A 25,496-nucleotide genomic window follows, 5' to 3' on the forward strand; every position below is an offset into this window, starting at 1 on the left:
GAAGGCCTTTGACCAAGCACCAAGGAACTCTCAATGTGTAAAGACTGAGCAGGAAGAGTCTAGTTCCAAACCTGGGCTGATCATTAGAATCACCTGGGAAACTTTAAAAATGTGTATCTGTTGGAGGAATGGGACTACATAACTTATATTGTGAAAAACCTGTAGTAGGATTAGAAACCACATGGTAGAAGAAGACTGCCGAAGAGAGGACAAGTGGTTAGGAAAGAGGACAGTAAAAAGATGGCGGTGTCCCAAATCCCAAGGGAAAGATTTTAGGAAGAAAGGGATCAGACAAGATCAGAACTGAGTTTAGCAACGGGAAGCCAGATGGTGGTGCACCCACTTGTCTGACTTCTTGAAAGCAGGAAATTGGTATTTGAACTCAATAACCATTTACTAAGGGATTACAGGAAGCAGCCCAGCAGAGTGCCCTGTGCTAAATGCTCTCAGAGAAGAGTGCACAGGGTGGGGCTACGGGAGGGGCAGGGAAAGCAGGGTGCATCAGATGGCAGAAAGCTTTTCATGGCAAGTACCATCTGAACTGAGGCAAAGGGGTTAAGCATTCCCAGCAGAGGAAATAATGGAAGCAAAATATGATGAGTTAAGAGAAGAATACACTTTAGGAAACAGTCCTTCGCTGGAGCACAGGGAATTAAGTGTTTGGAATGAAGCAAGGAAAGGGGGCAGAGCCCAGGTCTGAGGGACCTTATACGCCAAGGTAAAAAGTTCTTTGGATTTCACCTTGAAGGTCCGTGAAGAATATAAGAAAGTAAGCGACATGATTAGATTTGTGATTTAGATAGCCCACTCTGGCAGCCAGTGTGAAGGAGGGACTGGGATTAGAGAGGATTAGGAAAAGATGGAGGCCCAAATCTCCATCAGAAGGCTGTTGCAGGGATCCAGATGAGGGGAGATGGATTCACCAGGGTAGAAGTGAGCTGAGGGGCTGGCCGACCGGAATGGGAGGAGGGTAGGATAGTAGAGAGAGTGGGCCTAGGGTCAATATCTGGTTTCTGGCTTAGGTGACTGGCTGGTTAGAGTTGTCAGTTACTGGGATAAGGGATAAGGAAGACTAGATTTAGGTGAGGACTGGGTGGAGACTGCGGCCCAGAAGAGAACATTTCAACACTGGTAGGTCATTCCTTTCTCCAAAGGAGAAAAGATGTCAGTTACATTATTGCATTTCCCTAACTGTTCTCTCTCACCTGAGTCATTCTAAAGCCTATTTCCTTCAAATATCCAGATCCATATATGCCACTTTCCTGTATTAGAACACAGTAGCTTCAACTAGTTACTGCAGCGGGTTCATTCATTTATTAATTACTTCACTAACAAAAAATACTTAGAACGTACCAATGATTTGCAAGGTACTGTGAACCTAGCAAAGAAAAGTGAGCAAACACAACTGGCCTTCCCCTCATAGAGCTTACATTCTAGCAGAAGCCAAAAAAGACATTAACCGACCAATTATAAACCATGTGGTTTATGTCGTAAAGCTTCTGAAGTAGAGTAGCATGTGGCAAATAACAATGGGGACGGACTGTTCCACCGAAGTTCATGAATAGGTTTTGGCAGATCTACGAACTCCCTGAAATCTGTACGTAAAATTTTGTGTATGCCCGTAAACATTCAGGGGTGCGTGTGGGGGGAGGGGCTTACACGCTCACAGGGGTTTTTGAGCCCTAAAAGTTGAGGAATCACTCTACTCTTCAAGTCCCTTTGGGCACCACTGATTCACAAACTGCTTCCGTGCGAGAAGGCAGTGACCAAGTAGAATGCTAGCAGCTTGGCGGTCTGTCTAGTCCACTGAGAATGATCCTAAGTTTACTCTTACAGACATCAAAAGTGATTAATCTTCCGACTTAACGTGAGAAAAGGCAACATAGTTATTAATTTTTAAAAACCCGGTTATTAGAAAAAGATCGCGAGATGTTCTATTCCTCAACCACTGGGGATTTCCAACCACGTGCCCAGGCTCCCGGCGCGGAGCAGCAGGACGCCGCCCCGTGTCACCTTCCCGCCCGGAAAGGACCCACAGCTCCGAGCTCCGCCTTTTACTCTCGGCCGAGAGAAGTCAGCCAATGCTTTGCGAGTCCAGGCCGGGTTTTCAAGCATCAAGACGGAAGCAACGGGAGCCGCCAGTTCCAGGGCCTGCACAGGGAAAGCAGTGGGGAGTGGGGGGAGGTGGCAGACTCAGGGTAGGAATGGCGGCTCAAATTCCCATTGTGGCCACCCCTTCCACTCCAGGGATAGCTCGGAACAGCAAGAAGAGGCCCGCCAGTCCTTCCCACAACGGCAGCAGCGCCGGGGGATATAGCGCCAGTAAGAAGAAAAAAGTGTCTGCCTCTAGCTTTGCGCAGGTACGCTGTCACTCGCCTACCCTGCGCCTGCGCGGGGCCGTGCCGGCCGGGGTGAGAGCGCATGCGCGGGGTCCGGGGCCCAGTGAGTGCGCGTGCGCCTGCGCGGGGCAGAGCGGAGGCGGGGCGCATGCGCCTGGTTTTGCGGTGGCTCTGGTTTGGTAGTGCAGGTTTCTGCTGCAAATGAAGCGCTTTTTGCTTCGTTTGAATTTGTGGGATTTGGTTAAAGAACCACTCGCATGGCGTTGTCCTTGAGGAGAGCAGAAGAGGTGGGGAGGTTATTGCTGTCTTAGCAGAAGGATCGCCCTTCCCGTCGAGGTGGCGTTTAGAGCAAGGCTCAGGACTTTTCTTTCTGTTGAGTTTCAGTCCATCGGAAGTTAGCGTATCTCGCCTTGGTCCAGTCTACAGACATTGACCGAGTGTCTGTGAGGTGCAGAGCTCCCTGATGTCCTACAGGGAGGAATACCAAGATGTATAGAAACGGATGGTTGCCCTCATCCTCAGAAAAGTGCTTTTTGACCCTCAGTTTCCCCATCCCAAAGTGAGTTTGGTCTTACCTCATGAGGTTGTTCCAAGGATTCGATGAGATCATGGTCGGAAAGCGCTGAGCACAGTGCATGGCAGAGACTTCACCATATTCGGACAGTCTAGGCTCCGCAATTCCAGCAAAGAATTTTCAGCAGAGGAGTGGCTTGGTTAGATTAATGTTTTTCTTGGCTCCCGCACTTTATTTGCAAAGATGGAGTCTGTTACTTTGTCCTCTCCAGCACGTGGTTTGGCGTCTTTCACCCAGAACAAGGTTCTAGAGATGTTAACTGCCTGTTGCTTCTTGCATTGGTAATTGGTACTGCTTTTATTGGGGTTCCTTTTTAAATACTTTATTGAGGTACAATTTGCATCCCAAAAATGCACAAATCTTAAGACTACAGATCCATGACTTTTTACATACGTATGCAGTTATGTGGCCAGCACCTGGAGCAAGATGAACATTTCCAAGAGCACCAGAAAATTCCCTGGTGACCCTTTCCAGTCAGTACTCTCTTCTCTCCCTGCCAGAGGTAACCATTATTCTGACATCTCTCACTATAGATTGACTTTGCGTTTTTGAACAGAATATACATTGAATTACAGAGAGCATTTTCTTTTATGTCTGTTTAGGTTTCTCTGTGAAACAATGTTTTTGAGAGTCATTCATGTTATTACCTGTATCAGTGTATCTGGTACACTGTGTGAACATACCACACAACTGATGGACGTTTGAGTTGTTTACAGTTTTTGGGATTTTATACATAAGCTGTTCTGAACATTCCTGTACAAGTCTGGGTAGATATATGCTTTCACTTCTTTTGGGTAGATGGATAATAGTGGAATTGCTGGATCATGAGGTAGACACACGTTTAACCCAGTTAGAGATTGTTAAACATTATTTCCCAAAGTAGTTGCATTATTGTGCATTCTCACCACCAAAAAGTGTGAGAGTTCCAGTTGCTCTGCATCTTCAACAATATTTGGCATTGTCCATCTTTAATTTTAGCTTGATGGCTGTCTGGTGGTATTTCATTGTTGTTTTATTTTTATTTCTCTGATTACTAGTGATATCAGTCACCTTTTCTTAGGCTTATTGACCATTCTAATATTTTGTTAGTTTGTTTGTTTTGGTTTTTTTGTGAGGAAGGTTAGCCCTGAGCTAATATCTGTGCCACTCTTCCGCTACTTTGTATGTGGGATGCCTCCACAGCATGGCTGATGAGTCAGATAGGTCCACACCTGGGATCCAAGCCCACGAACCCTGGGCTGCCAAAGTAGAGTGTGCGGAACTGTAACCAACTGGCCACAGGGCTAGCCCCCCATTCTGATATCTTTTGTGAAATGCCTGAGTTTTTCTAATTGGGTTATTTTTTTTTAATTATTAATATGTAGGAGTTCTTGATATACTCTTTTTTATTGAGGTAACATTGGTTTATAACATTATATAAATTTGATGTGTGCATCGTTTCAACTTCTGTATAGACCACATTGTGTTCACCTCCAGAAGTCTAGTCCCGCTCTACCCGTTCACCTCCTATCCCCCTTTCGCTTCTGGTTACCACCAGTCTGTTCTCTGTATCTCTGTGTTTGTTCGTTTTATCTCCCACATATAAGTGAAATCATACAGTATTAATCTTTGTCCATCTGACCTTATTTTGCTCAGCATGATACCCTCAAGGTCTATCCATGTTGTCACAAATGGCAAGATTTAATCTTTTTTTATGGCTGAGTAGTATCCCATTGTGTGTATATATATACCACATCTTCTTTATCTGCTCATCTGTTGATGGGCACTTAGGTTGTTTCCAAGTCTTGGCTGTTGTGAGTAATGCTGCAATGAACATGGGGTGCTTACATCTTTTCGAATTAGTGTTTTCATGTTCTTTGGATAAATACCCAGAAGTGGAATAATTGGGTCATACAGTAGTTCTATTTTTAATTTTTTGAGGAATCTCCATACTGTTTTCCATAGTGGCTGAAGCAGTGTTCATCCCCACCAGCAGTGTATGAGGGTTCCCCTTTCTCCACATCCTCTCTAACGCTTATTTCTTATCTTTTTAATAATAGCCATTCTGACAGGCGTGAGCTGATATCTGGTTGTGGTTTTGATTTGCATTTCCCTAATAATTAGTGATATTGAACATCTTTTCATGTGCCTGTCGGCCATCTATATATCTCCTTTGGAAAAATGTTCGTTGAGATCCTCTGCCCATTTTTCAGTGAGTTTTTTTGTTGTTGTTGAGTTGTATGAATTCTTATTCACCCCTTATCAGATGTATGGTTTGCGAGTCTCTTTTCCCGGTCCGTTGGTTGTCTTTTCGTTATGTTGATGGTTTGCTTGGCTGTGCAGAAGCTTTTTAGTTTGATGTGGTTATACACGCTTCATTGAAGTCCTTTGCCAGATATACGCATTGTGAGTACTTTATCCCAGTGTGTGCATGGTGCATTTTGATATCCAACTGTACCAAGACTGAGGAATGTAGTTGATATGTATTGGGAGGAATGATTGTTTTGAGGCTAAAGGTAGCATTGATCAAATCCCACCACAGCAAACTTCAGAGAGTGGCCAGATGCCTTCAGGATGCTGAAAATCCACAGTAACCCAACTTGGGAGAAATCACAGCTCTGGGGGCCTTAGAGCTCTTGCTGAGGGGAAGGGATGCCTAGGGAATCCCTGTGGGTCTTATCCATCTCAGCAGCCTCAGCAAACCCTCAGGCTGGAGAGAGTAGGGCTTCCCCTGTTAATAGTGAATTCTTTTACCTTTGCTCTCTTCTTCCCAGCTGGTGTTTAACTAATGAGGTATATAACCAGTTACCCTCCTCCCACCCTGAGAATCCCATGGGGAAGGAAAAAACTTGACATCTGTCTCCAGAAAGGAGTGTTAGATTTTTTTCCTGCTCTAATGTAGGCTTCGATCCTGTCCCCTGTTCCCCAGCATATGCAGGCCTTAGCACAGTGCTGCCCTGAGTGCTGCCTGGAATCTTTCTGAGGTGACCTTTATCTGCGTCCCTTGCTCAGCCTTTCAGTTCAGTTCCATCTGCAAGAATTTATTGTGATTTACTTCTGTTCTGTCCCCAGGAGTATGCTTAAGACATTTCAAAGGATTATAGTTTGTCCCTGCCCTCCCAAAAATCTCCCAGGAGGAGAGAGTGACATTCATATATTGTATTAGTTTTCTATTGCTGTTGTAACAAATAACCACAAATTAGTGGCTTAAACGACTACTTATTAGTTCATGGTTCTGTGGGTCAAAGTCCTGGCACAATGTGAGGGTTTGGTTCTCTGCTCAAGGTTTCACAAAACTGAAATCAGAGTGTTGGTTGGGCCAGTTTCTTATCTTGAGGTTCTGGGGGAAAATCTTTTTCAGGCTCATTCAGATTGTTGGCAAAATTCAGTCCTTTGCAGCAGTAGGACTGAGGTCCCTGTCTCCTTGCTGTCAGCCTACGTTCCTTGCCACGTGGCCGCCTCCATCTTCGAAGCCAGCTATGGAGAGTCTGTCTTGCGTCAAATCCCTCTCGTGCTTCAAATATCTCTGACTTCTCTTGTCTCTCACCTCTGAACCCAGATTTAAAGGGCTTACATGATTAGGGCAGGCCCACCTGGATAGTCTCCTTTGTTTAAGGAGAGCTGACTTGAGACCTGAATTGTATCTGCAAAACCCCTTCACAGCAGTACCTACATTAGTGTTTGCTTGAATATCTGGGAGAAGGTGTGTGTACACCACTGACCGGGATTCCCGAGAGCCATCTTAGAATTCTACCTATCCCATATATGAAACAATTAGAATAAGATAGTAATTTCTAACCATGTACCAAAGAATATATGTATTCTCTCGTGTTGGTGCCCCAGTGTGGTGGGACACAGGAAGATGAGGACTCAGGTAGGCGATGGTGGAGGAGGAGAGGTGGGGAGGAAGAGGGGGTGGAGGTGGACTCTCAGGGGTGGTGGGGTTGGAGGGGGAAGGCCTTCCAGCTTCAGGGCTGTGCATGTGTCTCACGTTGCTCAAGCTTTCATCAGTGGAAAATAAATGTTTTTTTATAGAAATGATTGTATTTCTTGAGTTAAAGGGACTGTATAGATCTTTCAGTATCTAAATTTCCCTGATTCAATAGTTTCAGCTATTTTGATTCATTTCTTACAAAAAAGCAGCGTCCATAAAACTTTCGTGGGATTTAAAAATTTACACAGGACATTTACATAGATATTAGAGGGCTTTTTTGAAATTGGCGAAAATAACTTGATGGATTCTTAAGGTGGCTTTTATTTTCCAGAATGTGCGTGCTCTTTCTAGAGTAAAATTGAGTGAATAGAAGAAATTTAAAAGGCTTTATGCTTGGAAGTCCTCCGAAATTGAAGGGAATATTTTTGATTTAAAAATATGATGAGCAAAGCATTTATAGAAGTCTCCTTTATGTCAGTCCTAGGAAATCGTGTTAAATAGTTTAGTAACACTGAAACAATTTTATTATTTCATCAACATGAATCTTTCATTCAGCAGAAATTGCTATTGTGTTTATGCTTGCTGAGTTGTACACACTGTCACAGAATTACAATTCTCTGGGTTTATATTTTCAGTGTAGCTCACATAGTTATTGGTCAGTAATGTCGTAATCTGGATAGTGCCATCTCCCATCCATTCTGGTTATGATACTTTCAAAATGATTAGTGCTAACTTGGGTTGGAGAACAGATACACTGTGCTAAAGTGAAAGAAATCATGATAAATAGTAATAATATTTACTGGGCATTTACTATGTATCAGGTACTGTTCTAAGCACTTTTTAAGTGCTATCGCATTTAATTCTCCAAACAGCCCTCTGTGAATTGTAAGTCTACAGATAAAGAGACAGGAGCATAGAGAGGTTAAGTAACTTTCCCAAGGTCACACAGCTAACAAATGGTGGAGTCAGGATTGGAACCCAGGTGGACTGTCAAGAGTCCACATTCTTTTTTCTTGACTGCCTCTCTTGATATCACTCTCCACCTTAGAAGATGTAATTAGGTCTCTGATATAACCAAATCCATGCTGCAGACAAATGCTTTTGGGGGGAATTTTATTAGATCAGTGGAGGGCATTTTAGCCTTTTCAAATGCTTATTCAAGTTGATAAAATCTGCGGAGAAACCTTATTGACCCATAGACTGAGGGTTAACATGATAGACCAATTTGCAATGGTTAAGAAGTTAACAAAACATCTCAATAAGCTGGGTGATAGCAGCTGCCTCTTCAGAAGGTTAGCGCAGAGTGCAGGTGACGGCAGACTTCTGTAATTGGAGGCAGCCGGAGAATGCTGGACTGATGTGATTTATTCATCTAAAAATAATCATTCTAGGGCTGGCCTGGTGGCGCAGCAGTTAAGTTCACACGTTCCGCTTCAGCGGCCCGGTGTTTGCGAGTTCAGATCCCGGATGTGAACATGGCACCGCCTGGCAAGCCATGCTGTGGTAGGCGTCCCACATATAAAGTAGAGGAAGATGGGCACAGATGTTAGCTCAGGGCCAGACTTCCTCATCAAAAAGAGGAGGATTGGCAGCAGTTAGCTCAGGGCTTATCTTCCTCAAAAAAAAAAAATAATAATAATCATCATTCTACCCCAACTTTTAAAAGAAATCATGATAATGTTGTTTTATAGGTTCCTTTTTTTCTATTTTTAAAGTGGATGTAAAAAGTCACCCAGTCTTCTTCCCAAGTATTATAATTTGTGTTTCGTACGTGTAGTTGTAGTTTTTCCTAATTGCATTTGATGTATAACATTGTGTCCCCTGCTTTTCGCTTAGGATTATTTCATGAACCTTTCTCTATGTTGATAGACGTCTTAAGGAATTAAGTCCTCTTATTTAATTGACTTCCCTGAATATTTGGGGTGCATCTCCCAGTTTTGCTGTTTCAAGTAACCCTGCTGTTTTAGACTGGGGTCGGCTGTTTGAATCTAGAATACTATTAGGTAGATGTAAGTGGGCATTTGATTTTTTAGTGATAAGACAAAGCCACAGACTAAAGGTGCAGGTTATCCTTATGTCTGAGTCAGAGGCAGGCAGGCTGCTGTCTGGAGAGGCGAAGCCATCGATTTGGGCTCTGCAGTTGGGCAGAGCTGAGGCCTCCCTGACTCAGCTTGGGGCAGGCGTGTGCTTCTTTGATAGCGGGCCAGGTTTCTCTTCCCTAGGACTTACATCAGCTCTTCTGGTGCTGCAGAGGCGGGACAGCCCTCAGTGCTAGGCGTTACTTCTTTCCTCTTTTTAGGGCGTTCATGTCTTGGGACGGGACAGTTCATCTCATAAAGTCTCTTAACGTCAGTAGTGGTTTAGTAATATGGAAACTGTACATCATTTTCAATTTTATTGCATCCCAGCCTCACAGACTCAATCTTGCCTTTGGCTGACGGTCTCTCCCACTCATCCCGTCACAGACAGACGCAGAGTTTCAGCTTAGCGGAGGCTCGGGAAGGGAGGATGAGGGTGCAGTAGCATGGAGGGCGGGGTTAAAGAGGAAGGAAAAGCAGAAAACCCAGTTCTGAGTCTGTCCAGAATGGGGTATTCTTTTTTTTCTTTAATTATTTTATTGAGATCATATTGGCTTATAACACTGTGTAAATTTCAGCTGTACATCACTCTATTTCAGCTTCTGTATAGACTGCATCGTGTTCACCAGCAAAAATCTAGTTTCCATCCATCACCATACATATATGCCCCTTAACCCCTTTCATCCTCCCCCCACCTCCCTCCACTTTGGTGACCACCAATCTGTTCTCCTTATCTATGTGTTTATCTTCCACATAGGAGTAAAATCATACAATGTTTGTCTTTCTCTGATTTATTTCACTTAACATAATGCCCTCAAGGTCCATCCATGTTGTCGCAAATGGCATGATTTTGTCTTTTAATGGCTGAGTAGTATTCCATTATATATGTGTGTATATATATGTCTTCTTTATCCATTCATCTGTTCATGGGCACTTGAGTTGCTTCCACGTCTTGGCTATTGTGAGTAATGCTGTGATGAACATAGGGGTGCATATATCTTTTTGAATTAGTGATTTCATGTTCTTTGGATAAATACCCAGTAGTGGAATAGCTGGATCATATGGTATTTTCTTTTAGAGGCTGTCAGAGAGGGAAGAGAGCCCTTGCTGCTTCAGAGGCAGGGTGCAGCTCTGGAATGATGTGGCTCAGTTCACGTTGGAGTGGCTTCCTTTCTCTACCCCTTCTTCAGCTTGACTCCTCAGTGGGGCTCTGGCCCTGCTGAGAATGGAAGAGGAGAGGATGGAAGGACCGAACAAGCAGGAAGGGTCTGTTTGGAAATCCAGCACTTGAGCGCATCATCTTCATTCCCTTCTTGACTCTTCTCTAGCGTGCCACCCGGAATGCTGATACAGACTTCTGGTCCTCTCTTCCCACCACCTTCCCCTTCCTCTCAGCAGGTGCACCTGTCTGACGGTGCATCCTCTCCCCTGGCAGAGCTCCAAGACCTTCCGACCTACATGGACTTGCTGAGCTACCTGCTTTTCTTAGTGGCCTCTGGGGCAGCGCCACCTGCCGGAGTCTCAGTGAAGCATTTCTGCCTGCGGGTGTCCTCCTGGGTCTTCCTGGAGCCTGGGAACAAACAGCCTATGTCAAAAGAATGCCCTGTATTCCTTCCCAGGATTTCACTGTGCACACAGCACCTGTGAGCTTCCCCATTAGGAATGAGGGAAGAGGCATGAAGAGAAAGGGGGAAATACAGTCTTTCAGCAGTTCTGATGCAGGAGAAAAAGCTAATGCCACTGCTTGAGGCTGGCACTCTGTGAGGTGGACACGTTCTGTGGATGTTTCTGATTCACCACTGGAGGCCTTGGGGCCTGCTACTTCATTTCTCTTGAGTATCTCCTCTTTGCTTCTTTAGCAGTTCCGTTTGTTTATTTTCTCCCAGATGGAAACAACATTATATAAGTAGTCATTTTCTTTGTGAAAAACTCCAACAATAAAGTTGAAACTTAAAGTGTGTCTGGGCCCAGGAAACCTCTTTTGCATTCTGCCTGTTTCTCCTGAGTCATCCGTAGCCCTTTGGTTTCTCTGTTCTGATGTGGTGCTCACTGCGCAGTTCTGAGGGTGGTTTTTCTCTCTCTCTCTTAATTTAGGCCACCCTGTAGGCCCAGCCTCCTGAAAGTTCACGCCCATCAGCCGGTTCCTCACTGAGTAGTCTTGTGGAGCACCCTTATGAAGTGTGGTTAGATTCCTCTGGAGAATGGCCCCTTTCCTTCTTCCGACACTGGCAGGTTTCCTTAGACCTACTCCCCTCATGTGCCTTCCAGCCAGTGGGCCTGTGCTCTCCCCTTTGCCCCTGGACCATCACCTTGAAAGAGCAGGTGGCTGTCACTCTTCTTGACCAGCTGCGACTTCTTCCTCGGGTTCCGTGCCACTCCATTTTTTTAAAAATCCTCTAAATATTTCCATGTGGATTTCCTAAAACCAGAGGCGTTCTCTTACATAACAACAGTACAGTATCAAATTTAGGGGATTAACTTTGAAGCAACACTGGTACCTAATACACAGACCTTATTCTTGTCCTTTGTCTGGTCCAGGATCCCATCTAGGATCGTATGTCATAGTTAGTTGTCATTTTTAGTCTCCTTTCATGTAGAACGGTTCTTCAGTCTTTATCTTTCATGAGCTTGACCCTTTTGAAGAGCACCATTCATTTATCTTATGGAATGTTTCTCAATTGGGGCTTGTCTGATATTTTCTCATGATTAGATTTGGGTAATACATTTTGGGCAAGGGGGGAGAAGTGATGATGTCCCCTTCTCGGTGCATCGTGTTGTGGCACGTGATGTCAATATGTCCCATTACTGTTGATGTTAGCTTTGAGCACTTAGGAAGGTGGTGTCTGCCAGGTTTCTCCATGGTAAACTTATTAATTTTCTGTTTGTATTAAAGTATCTTATGGGGAGTTACTTTGAGACTGTGTAAATATGTTTTTTCTGTTCATACTTTTGCTACCCACTGTTAGTGTCCGTGGATGATTCTTGCCTGAAACAGTTATTATGCTGGTGGTTACCAAATGGTGACTTTCTAATTCTTTTATTCTTTCTGCAATTATTAATCAGAATCTTACTGTGAGCAAGGGCTTTCTCTTTTCTCCCATTCACTTATTCATTCTTAAAATCAGTATTTGTATTCATTGATTCTCGTTTTATTCTATGGGTTACAGTCCATTCCTAGCTTTATTCGTTCATTCTTTCATAAACTTATTTTTTATTTGTAACAGTTTTATTGAGATATAATTCATATACCATAAAATCCACCCTTTTAAAGTGTACAATTCAGTGGCGTATAGTATATTCACTGAGTTGTGCAACCATTACGACTATTTAATTTGAGAATATTTCCATGACCCCAAAAAGAAATCCCCTATCCATTAGCAATCACTGCCCATTCCCCCTTCCTGCCAGCCCCTGACAACCACTGATCTGCTTTCTGTATTTATGAATTTGACTACTCTAGATTCAATATAAATGGAATCATACAATATGTGGCCTTTTGTGTCTGGCTTCTGTCAGTGAGCATAATGCTTTCAAGGTTTATCCATGTTGTAGCATGTACGGTACTTCATTCCTTTTTATGGTTGAATAACATTCCACTATATGGAGGCACACATGGTGTTTATGCATTCATTAGTTGATGGATGTTTGGATTGTTTGGACTTTTTGCTCTTATGAATAATCTTCTGCGAATATGTATGAGTTTTTGCCTGGACATATGTTTTCACTTCTCTTGGGTGTATACCTAGGAGTTGGATTATTGGGTCATATTATAATTCTATATTTAACATTTTGAGAAACCACCAAACTGTTTTTCCAAGTGACTGCACCCTTTTACGTTCTCCCAAGCAATGTATGAGAGTTCTAGTTTCTCCATATCCTCGCCAACACATGTTATTATGCATCTTTGATTATAGCCATCCCAGTGGGTGTGAAATGATATCTCATTGTGGTTTTGGTTTGCGTTTCCCTGATGACTAATGGCAATGAACATCTTTTCATGTGCTCACTGGCCATTTGTATATCTTCTTTGGAGAAATGTTTATTGACATCCTTTTCCCTTTGTAAAATGGAATTATTTGTCCTTTTATTGTTGAGTCGTAAGAGTTTGTTATAGATTCGGCTACTGGAAGCCTCTTCAAACTGACTCTTGTGTCCTTTAATATACTCCCATCATTTTTTGAGAATGCTGTTGTGGACTGAATTGTGTCCCCTTGAGAGTCATATGTTGAAGTCCTAACCCCCTGTACCCCTCACAATGTGACTGTATTTGGAGATAGGGCTGTTAAAGAGGTAATTAAGGTTAAATGAGGTCCTAAGGGGGGACCCCTAATCCAATATGACTGGTGTCCTTATAAGAAGAGGAAGAGACACCACAGTGGCGAGTGCACAGAGGGAAGGCCATGTGAGGACACAGTGAGAAGATGTTCATCCGTAGATCAAGGAGAGAGGCCTCAGGAGAAGCCACACCTGCTGACACCTTGATCTTGGACTTCCAGTTTCCAGAACTGTTGAAAATAAACTTCTGTTGTTTAAACTACCCAGTCTGTGCTATTTTTTTATGGCAGCCCTAGCAAATTAATACGGTATTTTCTTGCTTTCTGGCACCACAAGGCTCATCTCATACTTTCCTGCCCCAGCCCTGGAATCCGCCATTTCTTCAAGGATCACTAGTTCTTGGGGAATGATGTTTAGAAACCAGGATCTGAACACTGGTGTGCCTATCGTCCATTGTTTCTAGCCCTCTCAGTGGAGAGAACTAGGAGGTATAGGCGTGTGTGTGTATGCCCCCCACCTCTGTAGCTGTGTTTCTCTGTCTGTGTATATGTTCAAGACCATGAGTTCTGTTGATAACCTCTGATTTCAGTCCACTGGTGCAGGGCTCACTCTAGCCTTCCCTCATTCCTTACTTACTTCATCTTAGAATATGTATAAAGTAGTTTCAGAGTTATCAACCTGTACCCTTGTGAGAAACAAACCTACCAACTGTTTATGGTTCTTTGTGCCTTTAACCTTAGGCTCTACTGCCGACATACTGTGCCCAAATTCCCCCTCCTCCCCTTCAGTGTGGTTGTGTTATTCATTCAAAACACAGTTAGGTTGATTTATTTTGTTTGTATTTCTTTTCTCTATCTGCTGCCCCATCCTTGTTGGTTTTATTTATTCTTATTTTTAGTATGTGAAACTTCAACATGGTTCAAAAGGTCAAAACTACAAAAAGCTATTCTTAGAGTAGTTTTACTCCTTTCCCTTCCCTTCCCATTTCCCTGTTCCCTCTGCCCCGTCGGTAATCAAGCCCAGTCGTTTTTGAATTATCCTCCCTGTGTTCCTTTGTGTTCAGTCACTGCATCCCACCCGGAGATGCTTCCTTGCAGTAAACTCCAGAGCCAATACATCTTACACACTGATGCTGGCGTTTAGTTATGGTGCGCTATCTTGTTCCTTAACTCCAGTTAATCAGTCAGTGATCATTGTGTGTTTACTCTATGCCAGCACTAGGTTAGATGCAGAAGACAGAAGACTGAGTCCTATAGTGAAGCCGGATGTCTTGACCCCTCTGTGCATTCCCACTCTGAATCGCTCCCTTCCCTCATCCGCATACCTCTGCACTTTGTCTCTCCTTCTTCCGGTCTGTTGTTCACAAAGCTGCTGTTTTCATTGACTGAGACATAAATACAAACTATCAATCACAGATGGAATTTATAATAGATATTACTCTTACAAATAGTCCACATGAAATAACATTGCCAACTGGCTAAAACCGCACGAGGTAACGTTGGTTATTGATTCAATGTGATGGGAGAATCAAATCTGCCTCATCAAATTGGTCTCCCAGTACACGTGTACCTGGCAGACGTGCTATGACAGTGAAGGAAAAGTCACAAGGGCAATAAAATTTAGTTATGTACAAAATGCTAAATCTAATCTTTGTTGTAAAGTTAAAACTGATGTGGAGTAATCGCGATTAAAATAATTTTAGTAAAGCTTAAATGAAAATGGAAACATTGGAAACTATTTGTGCTGTGTAGAAAATGACTCATGGATTTTGCACCAGAAAATACAAAATGCAGGAAGGAGGGTGAACAAGAGGCGAGGCTGGAGAGGAGGCCAGAATTTGTTCCTAATCCCAAGGGCAGTGGGAATCACTGACAGTTGTAAATAGGGGAGTGACATCAAGCTTGCATTTAGAAGTGTGTCACTGACTGTGCTGTAGAGAATGGAGTGGGCACTACAGAGTCCCTCCTCTGAAGCTTGAGCTAAGGAAGGTGCCAGATAAGGGCAAAGGACTGTGGGAGAAAGGGGGGACGGTGTGGGGGGCAAAGGGTCAGGAGAGAGAGAGGGAGGGAAGGAAGAAAAGGAGAGACGAAAGAGAAAGATAGCTTGTGGCTACAGACGGTAGGAAAAGGATGAGAAATTGGAGGCCACTTAGTTCTTAGAGAGTTGACACTTGAGCTGAGCCTTGGAGGGGAGAAACGTTAGGAAAGACTGAATAGGGGGAGGATGAGGTGAGGGGCAGTCCAGACACAAGAGATGCATGAACAGAGGAGGAGCACAGGCCCCTGTAAAGAGACCCTGAGGAGGAGTCTGGGAAGGCGTTTGAGAAGAGACCTTTCAGAGAACTATTTCAGCAGTGGTCCCTGTCTTCACCACTGTCCTTCCCACCACATGGATGCCATTGTAGGGTGCTGGGAGTAGTGGTGGTGGAATATGTATATATGCAACCAGAACTCTCGTACATTGCTGCTGGGAGTGTAAAAGAGGGCAGCCATTTAGGAAAATGATCTAGCAGTTTCTTAAGTAGTTAAACACTTAGTCCATAACCCAACCATTCTACTCCTAGGTGTTTACCCAAGAGAAGTAAAAACACATGTCCACACAAAGGCTTGTACAGAATGTTTACAGCAGCTTTATTTATAATAGTAGAAGACTGAGAATGACCCAAATGTTCATCAACAGGAAAATGGATAAACAAATTGTGGTAAATTCATATGGTGGACCACTACTCTGCTGAGTAGTATACAAATACAAAGAAACAGCCTACTGATGCATGCAGCAACATGGGTGATCTCCAAAACTTTATGCTGAGCTGAGGAAGCCAAACACAACAGTACGTGCTGTCAGATTCCACTCATATGATGTTCTAGAATAGGTAATGTGGGTAGAAATCAGCAGTGGTTGTCCCTGAGGGCGGAAGGTATTGACTAGGAACGGGCATGAGGGAATGTTCTGGGCTGATGGAAATCTTCTGTATCTCAATAGGGACGTGATTCACACAAGTGTAAACATTTGGCAAAACTCATGAAACCTACGCTTAAGATCTGCACATTTCACTGTATGTAAATTTTATATCAATTAGAAAACAGTTTATTGCAGTCTGGGAAGATTAGAAACTGTGTTACAAATCAGAAGTGATTTCTTACCTTGGCTTGTTTTTCCTTTGTGATTGTTTTCTTAAAAGGTTTTTTATTTTGGAGCTGGCCTGGGGGTGTAGTGGCTAAGTTTGCACACTTGGCTTTGGCGGCCCAGAGTTAGCAGGTTCGGATCCCGGGGCGTGGACCCAGAACTGCTCGTCCAGCCATGATGTGCCAGCATCCCACACAGGACAGAGGAACATTGGCACGGATGTTAGCTCAGCAACAATCTTCCTCGGGCAAGAAGGGGAAGATTGGCAACACATGTTAGCTCAGGGCCAGTCTTCCTTACACACACAAAAATACATATATTTAAAAAAAAGGGGGGGGGGGCAGCCCCGTGGCCGAGTAGTTAAGTTAGTGCGCTCTGCTTCGGTGGCCCAGGGTTTCACTGGTTCGGATCCTGGGCGTGGACATGGCACTGCTCATCAGGCCATGCTGAGGCAGCATCCCACATGCCACAACTAGAAGGACCCACAACTAAAAATATACAACTATGTACCAGGGCGCTTTGGGGAGAAAAAGGAAAAAAATTTAAAAATCTGAAAAAAAATTAAAAAGTTTTTTTATTTTAAAGCATATTAGCCTGCTTTCAGCGCACTCTCGCCTCAGCTAGCTGACTCCGTTGCCCTCCAGCCTCCTCTCCCTCTATGTTCCTCCCTCAGAATGCCCATGTCCTGTTGTGCCCCTAAGCATACAGCTCTAGCCTGGGTTCTCTGGATGATGACCCTTCAAGCGGCTGGACCTTTTTTGTCTTAATGTTTCAAGACACAATTTGGTAAGATCAGCAGGAGTAGGGGCCATGTGGTGTCATGGGGGTGGCGGGGGCTTTGGAATTGGCCCCACTTGGGTTTGAATCCAAAGATAATCACTGTGTAGCCTTGAACCATCGCCCTGAGCCTCAGTTTTCTTGTAGTGGTTGTCAGAGTTAAATGAGCCAGCTCAGATAGGACACCCATCCTTGGGCTTGGCACACAGGGGAGCTGGGAAACGTAGCAGCTGTCTCTCCTGTGGCTTCTGCACAGCAGGTGCTGCTCCTGGTCTGGCACGCCCTCCTCTGGCGCAGGCCACCTGCCGGAGCTTTGCGCACACTGTCTTGCCTTGCATGTCCTGTAGTATCATCTCAGATCTTGTTGAGAGCTGAGTTAGGGAACTCAGCTGAAAGAAACTGACCTCATGCTATTCTTACTGTGTTTTAAGGGTATCAGCATGGAAGCCATGAGTGAGAATAAAATGGTGCCCTCTGATTTTAGCACAGGACCTATGGAAAAGGCTGCCAAACCTTTGCCATTTAAGGATCCCAACTTTGTGGTAAGCATCTAAGGTATTTATAAATAAAAAACCAAACCACCATACGTCGGCCTCTGATCTTGCTAGGCACTGGTGTCCCCTTCTGCATCAGTCCCAGTTGCCACCTTCTCTGTCATGGGCTGTTGTGGGAGGGGTGGGGCAGGAGCAGAAGGGCCCTTGTTGTTGCTCTCCTGATATGCCAGTTCCCGAGGATTTGGGTGCCCCTTGTGGAATTTGTTAAGGGATCCTATTTGGAGGGTGGTTCATTTCCATGATGACTGTTCACCCTCCCTTTGCATTGGTCTCACATAAGTTTTAGATGAGATTTGAAATAACTAACGAAAAGAAGATTGCACCTCATTAGTTTCTTTAAGTAAATCTAAACTATTGTGCTGTAAAGCAGAAACAGGCTACTCTTCCTTTCGTCCTCAAGGAGTATAATAAATGACAGCAATTCAGTTTATACCATTAAAAGATGTTTCATTAATTAGTTTTGAAAATATGGTGTTACCAATGCCTGCAACAGATTTTAGTATTCTTTCCATTTTATTTTGTCATCTTCATAGGACGAAAAGGAAAAAAAAAGAATTTCCAGAAGGCTTGCCATGCCGTGACTGAGGCTTACTTGGGTTTTCCAGGATCATCAGTAATTTGCAGGCAGACTTGCCCTCAAAAGGGGGTTTAGAGATGTGATCATGAGTTTAAATCTAACTTTGTAGTAAATTTATTTTAAAGTAATGGAAGTTCATGAGTGAATTCTCTAAAGTTAGATCCAATACGGGAGGTGATTTGCTATGTGCATGGAAAAAAAAATAACTTTTTATTTCTACTTCATCCCTAACTAACTCCTGAGTTTTGACCATCCAAAAGCTTTGTTTTTTATAAGGAAGATTAAAGTGTACAGCATAATACTTAAAAAAAAAAAAAAAGCCTTGGGGTATAAATGATTGCTGACAGAATGAGGGGCATGTTATAATTATGAATAAGCATAAATGTCAGATTCTGAAATGGCAGTCTCCATTGATTTTTGTTTCTTCTCACCCATGCTTTTAATTCGAGCACTCTGGCCATGGTGGTGCGGTAGCTGGCAAGAAGAATAGAACCTGGAAGAACCTGAAACAAATTCTCGCTGCTGAGAGGGCGTTGCCATGGCAACTGAACGATCCTAACTGTGAGCTGTCGAGAGCCTTCTATGTGTTTATAATGTTTGGACTAGGAACTTTCTTTTAACAAACCTCTTTTATTATTTTATTGTGTTTGCGTTAATGTAGGACACCATTTTTAGCTTAGGAATTTTAGAGTGGCATGAATGTAAAGAGATTATGTGTCTATTTCCTCGTAACTATATCTGTGTTTAATCTGTTTGTGTGGTCATGGATGTGTGGTTTTTAGTGTCACTGTTAACATTTCCACCTGGAGAAATAGGTCCAGATATGATAATATTAGTGTTTCTGTTAGAAAAGATATTAATGTTTCTGTTAGACAAAAATCAAGGGCTACTGTTAAAATTTGTTTCCAAGAACAAAGTTGCCCAAGATTTGCGAGGGTTTCTGACCACCACCTTAAAGGCCAACTCTGTTGTACTCGCTGAGCCGGTGTTTTTCAGAGTAAATGCTTTGTGCCGCAGTGTTTCCAAATATGTGTAAAGCGCTGCTATATGTTCTGTTCAGCATCATTGGAAAGTACAGGTTCAAGTTCCCTGTGTCTCCGTTCCCACTGCACCTCTTTCCTGGGGTGACTCAGACGGGTGACAAGTGAGCTAGTAGTTGTCTGGGTGTGGACATTCCGGTGTCCGGATGCTCAGATCCAGTCAGTGGGTTGTTTGGCATCTCACCACCACCAGCCCATGTAGCCTGACACAGTGAAAGTGGCTGGTGGGCAGATGAGCTTCCGGTGCTTCTGGTGGAGTAGGGGGTCCCTGGGGACAGGGCAGAGCAAGATCCGGAGCCCACACTTGGTCTATGACATATACGGCATTATTTCCCCAGAGACTGCTGTGAGTACTTAATCACAAAGTAAAAATTTCAGGAATATTATCAAACCATATTTTAGAAAAAAAGGGAAAGGATCTGAATGTTTTGAAGCCAGTTTAGTTATTTTCTTTTTTGTCCCCCCAGACTTCAGTATTGATGCTCCTCCATCCTTTAAACCAGCTAAGAAGTATTCTGATGTTTCAGGACTTCTTGTGAGTATAATTACATCTCTATGTCTTATAACACCGAATTAAAATGAAGATTTAGACAATGTTGAATATTGACCACCACTGGTCCTGCCTGGATGCTCTAGACTTTGAGGAGGTAATGGGTTTGTGTGGAAGTGATGACACATTAATTTTAGACGAGCTGCAACATGGGGCATCTGGGTGGGCAGCCTGGAGAGAGGATTGCTGCAGAAAGCAGGAGACCCAGGTTTCATTTCTCTTTCCTCTGCTCGTTAACTATATGAGATAACATGAAAGAAACAACTGTTTCTTTTTTTTACTGCTGAAGTTTAAAAATTCCCTGCATTTTAGGGATGATAGTACACTTTTTAAAAATATATTTAAACTTCTCTAAAGAGGCACTACGGTAAAAGTAGTCATTTTCAAACTTCTTTTTAAGCATCAGAACCCCTTTTCCAAATGAAATCTTTTACAGAATCTCCTGGAGCCCACCTACCACTGCGGTCCCATGTGGGTCTGGTGCTCTGACCTTCTCCCCACGCCCCACCACAGTGACCCTAGAGTGCTTCTGGGGAACACAGTTTGAAAACCAGCAGCGTAGTTGGACGAGTGGGATATGGGCCAGTCGCTAAACCTCAGGAGCCTCTGAGCACCTCATTTCCTTCTTCTCCGGATGCAGGCGAAGTGTGGGACTCTCAGCTCACCTTCTTCATCCTTTTCATCAGTGTTAAATTCGGGAAATGGGCTTTTTCTCATTACTGTAGAAATAATGAGGCACTTCACTTTTTAAACCTCATACCGTTCATTTAAATGCTTTACTTTGTATGAAAATGTATGACTCCAACTTCTGAAACAAACTGAATTAATGATGTCTATTCTACTTTGGGAAAGATTTGAGTTTTTATTATATTTTTTAAAATAGTCTTATACTCTCTGAATTAGTCATATGTTTTAGCTTTTCTTCCAGAGAGCACACACTCCTCAGTGTACTACAAACTTTTTAACATAGACCCTTAAATAGAGTGATCCTAAAGAACGATAGGGAAAGTGGAAGTGCGATAAAATGGTGTGTGCGTGTGTGATGGGTTTTTTTCACATCCATTCACAGGCATGTATCTCCTCCTAAATGCCCCCTGAGGGGACTTCAACTTGAGAGATATGTTGTAGTCTTACGCTATCTCTTGTCTACTGCCTGAAAATAGTTGTCTCATGTATTTGACTCATTTTAATAGTTGCTTATGGTAAGAGAGCTAGTCTGGCACCAGTTATTCTGTTAGGGCCCAAAGTGGAAATTTCTCCCTGTGACATTTTGTGCTGAGCTCATGGAAGCTGTGGTTTATGGCCAGACTTGGAGGGTGGCCCCTTGGAGCGTATTTTATCCTCACCATCAGCAGGCAGTGCATCTGTGGTGCAATGGCTTTCACACAATGGGAGGCATGAGAATCATCCTGAGAAGCATTGTTCCTGGCCCCTTTATGCCATCGGCAAAGGGCTTGTCATGACAGGCAACCTCTTGTGCCACTGTATGTAAGAATTAAGAAATTCTGAATATATAGAGAACTCCACCAAATCATTGAAAGCCAACCCCATAGAAGAATTGCCTAAAAGGATATGAAGAGACAGGTACAAGGAGGAGATACGGATGACCACTAAGTAGATATTCCCCCTTCCTGATAATTAGGAAAAAGACTCATCAGGGAGAAGAAATGAAGACATTTGATTGTTCGCGGCGTAGAGCAGCGGGTATCCTCACACCCTGCTGTTTTGAGGGGGGAATCTGCATTGGTGCGCATTTCTTGGAGGGCAGTTTGACACCACGTGTTGAGACAAAAACGCAAAGCCTGTGACCCAGCAATTTGCCCTCTGGGCAGCTCCCTGGAGAAACTCTGCACAAGGAGCTTCATGCAGTAATGCTTGTGAGAAAATGTGTTAGCAGAATATTAGAAATAACATAAAACAGCATCAACAACAACATAAAAGTCAGCCAGCGGTGGGCCATGGGGAGGACTTGGGGGGTGTTCATACTATTCTGCGAGCTTGATGTATATGTAACAACATGGATAAACTTCCAAGACATATTGTTTACTGAAAGGTGCAAAGCAGTATAAACAGCCTGGTCCCACTTAAGTGAAAATCAATACGCACTCACAAAAAAATTGGGCAGTTTCTCTGGTGTGTTTATACGTGTGTGCAAGGGTGTATATAAACAAGGTCTGGAAGGGTGCCCACCTAACCATGGTTCCTCAGGGTAGGGCAAAGGACTTTTGCATGGTAGACGGTGGTAAAAGGGAACTTTAGTCTTCTTCATAATGTTTTCTTTTTCTTTTTAGAGGAGGATTTGTTTATCTGTTACTTGTATAAATTAAAGTTAACGTAATTAAAAAATAAAGCCCAGCTCGTGTTTACACTGACGCACCTGTTCCCGGCCGGCCAAGTGACTGTTTGCCCTGTGCTTGGGCCTGGCAGGAAGGCATGCAGGTCACACTTGTGTTTAGCCCTTGTTACAAAGCTATGCAAAGTACTGTGGCTCGGGGTGAGATGGGGGAGCAGTGGACAGTCTGTCACCCCGCAGCCAGGAGGCCTTGGAGCTGTTCGCTGCTGCCCTCCGGGAAAGTGGCCTTTGGTTCGTTCAGGGTCCAGGGGCAGAACCTGGAGGAGGGCAGACTGCAGGAGGACAATTCTTCACTTGTTCGACTCTGGGCTGTCACTCGGCATCCTCCTTCTGTTCAGCACACTGGTGAGGTCCATCTGTGCAAGTTTTTGTTGGTGACCTTTTTGTTGGTGCCACAGTATCTCTGTGTTCTGCATTATTTATTCAGCAGCCTTGGCACTGAGGTCTGAACTTGGGCGGGCCAGCTCAGCACAGTTTGGTGGTGGGAGTGAGGCGGCCAGAGAAATGGAGCCGGGCCGGGGCTGGTTCATATATGGAGGCCAGATGATCAAAGCCAGATGCACATGCCTGCACCCTGCTCACAGCGGCAGGGCAGCCTCCCCCTGCCAGCTGTTCATCTAACTGCCTCATGGCCAGGAGCCCTTAAAAGGGACTTGGCTGTTTTTCTCTTTAAGCCTTCCATTATATTACAGTCATTAAAAGAAATGTGGTACAGAAAGGCAATATCTAGATTAAGCCAAAGGATCAAAGTTGTATTTTATAGAGAGCTTTAATTAGTCTTAGCTTTTAGGAATAATCTCATTTTCCTGACATGCAGACACGAAATGGCTCAGGGAGATCCCCAGTGGCAGGACTGAAGAAGTTTTAGAGTATGAGACAGCTCTGACTCAGTTCCCTTCAGCCTGTCGCTTCTTCATGGAGCCGAGCCCCCCTTGTTGAGACACGGCGTTGCTGCGAGCCTCGGTCCACGCAGAGATCGTCAGCACTGGGGCAGACAGTCCACACTTGAGTAATTGGACCTTATCTGTCTAGACTTTAAAGGCATCTTGTATAATTTTTCCAAAGGAGTTCCAAATGACTCACCCTCATGTTTTCTGTTTCAAAATCTATAGAAGCCATGTGCCTTGAGGTATATAGTAAGTAGATTATCTTCTCCACTTTGCACATGGGGAAAACAGACCAAAAGAGAATTTAGATATGTCAATGGGAAGCAAACGCTCTTTTCTGTGATTGTCCTGATCGGCTGTTTGTTTGTTCCTTCCTTCCTTCATCATTGGTTGTACAGCACTGACTGAAGGCCCCCTGGGCGCTCTGCACTGCACTAGGAGCCGGGACACAGTGATAAGCAAACCACAGGCTTCCTGCCTCCTGGAGCCTCACAGCCTAGACCTGAGTGAGAGTCAGGCAGATGATAAACGTACAAGCAACAGAGATAAGCATTCCCCAGGAGAGAGGTGTGGTGAGGTGCAAGTGGAGATGGGGTCCTGACCTCCTGGAGGGGAGCGCATAAGGCTTCCTTGATGATAGGACTTTGGAGGCTGAGTCCTGAAGGATGAGCAAGTGATTCTGAGCAGAGTGGGCCAGGGTGGGGACCGCTCCTGAGGAAAAGGAGAATGGGGCATGACAGGAGGGGGTACTGAGAGCCAGGGCAGTTGGAACCAGCGAGTGGGGACATGTGGCTAAGGAAGAGGCTTGGGAAGGAGGAGGGCGCCGGCTTGCTTGTAGGGTCTGAGGAGCCATGCTGAGGACTTGGCCTTTGTCCTGAGAACAGAGAGGAGCCATTGAGAGGTTTCACGCTGAGCAATGACATGATCAGAATTGCAAGGTGTAAATGACCATGGCTGAAGTTAGGACGGCAGTCCCTTCCAGTGGAAGAGTGGGTGGCCTGCCCAGCACTGCAGTGTCACCCAGGGAGCCAAGGAAGTGGCATGAGGAGGGCATGGAAGAGCAGGGGAGGAGTGCATTTGGAGTCAGTGGACAGTAGCTGGGAGGGGCGGGTGTGCCCAGCCCGCATGGAGGGGCCGCTCCCTGCCTTGGGGAACAGATCTGGAACATTTGTTTGGAGCAGGTAGGAGTTTGAAGGCAGGGATCAGGGAGGGAGGATCATCATGGATTCAGTTTGGGATCTGTTCCTTGCAGACCTTGAGGCACCAACCAGAACGGTCCTAGTGTCTGACAGTGGTTATGCCTCTTCCTCCCGTCCACACCCTGAAGTATTTCTCAAGTCTGGGAATATGAACGAGTCTTTGCCCAAGTGAGCAATTTAGTGTTCTTGGTGGTAGAGTAAAGCATGATGAAGAAATATTTCACTTTCCGTAAAACAGAAAAAAATGTTAGACTTGCACTTAAAACATCGCCACCAACAACAGCTTTCTGCCCTTCCCTCTGCCTGTTTCTCATCCAGGCCAACTACACTGACCCCCAGAGCAAGCTGCGGTTCAGCACCATCGAAGAGTTTTCTTACATTCGGAGGCTGCCGTCTGATGTTGTCACTGGCTACCTAGCCCTGAGAAAGGCCACAAGCATTGTACCCTGAGCCTTGAGAAACGGAGATGAAGTGGAAAACTGTTTCAAAGGCAGACTTTGGACTCATGATTCTGTTTCATGGAAACAAACTCATTCTGCTGTCAATCTGGAAATGTCAGTGCCATGCCTTGGAAAGAATGTTTGGCTTTAATTTAAGGTTTTGCTTTTTTTTTTTTCTATGTTTTCCCTCTAAGTGTGATATTTCCTGTTGAATTAAATTATATTTCATTTGTTGCCTCAAGTAAAGTTATTTGACAAGAAAATATAAAATTGTGCTTTTAATGTAACCCAAGTAAGTCCCCGAATTTTTGCTTCAAAGCTCCGAACTCTCTTATAACACATTTGAAGACTCAACAATGGATCCTGACAACAGGGCTGGATTATTCCGGATCCCCGTGACTCACTCTTTCGAGCATGTTAATCTTTCTCTTTGATCAGAATGCTTGGACGAGATCCAGACTTGGGGCTGGAGAAGAAAGAGCTGAGTGACTCGCCCTGTCGCACTGGGCCAGTCCTTGCCCTGTGCCTCGGCCTCTGAACCAGCCTCCAGAACCGAGATAGACAGCTGGATTTAAGCCACTCGGTCTGTGGCATTTCGTCTTAGCAGCCGAGCTGACTGCATCACCAGCCCTGGCCTCGTTTCTGGAGGTGTGGGGTACAAACGTCGACACCCCTTCCAAGAAGGGCTTGTGTCCTGGTACAGGATGCTGCCCCTCTGACCGAAGCCTGCTTCCCCATCCCCTGAGAAGAGGAAGCACTCCTGGACCAGGAGAAGGAGTGTGGAGATGTGTCCCGAGTTCCTCTGAGCCTATTT

At 44.3% G+C, this 25,496-nt stretch overlaps 1 protein-coding gene across 1 annotated transcript; it reads left to right on the forward strand.

The window, feature by feature from the left end:
- Nucleotides 1-1,945: 1,945 nt before the first annotated feature.
- On the forward strand, nt 1,946-24,918 carry INO80C (INO80 complex subunit C). Its single transcript, XM_014829363.3, has 5 exons — nt 1,946-2,360; nt 17,514-17,624; nt 18,663-18,774; nt 19,721-19,788; nt 24,561-24,918. Exons 1-5 carry the CDS (start codon nt 2,082-2,084, stop codon nt 24,690-24,692), a joined length of 702 nt encoding a protein of 233 aa, XP_014684849.1. The 5' UTR covers nt 1,946-2,081; the 3' UTR covers nt 24,693-24,918.
- The last annotated feature ends 578 nt before the right edge of the window (nt 24,919-25,496 follow it).

The sequence above is a fragment of the Equus asinus genome, chromosome 7 (assembly GCF_041296235.1).
Source record: "Equus asinus isolate D_3611 breed Donkey chromosome 7, EquAss-T2T_v2, whole genome shotgun sequence".
Classification (NCBI taxonomy): domain Eukaryota; kingdom Metazoa; phylum Chordata; class Mammalia; order Perissodactyla; family Equidae; genus Equus; species Equus asinus.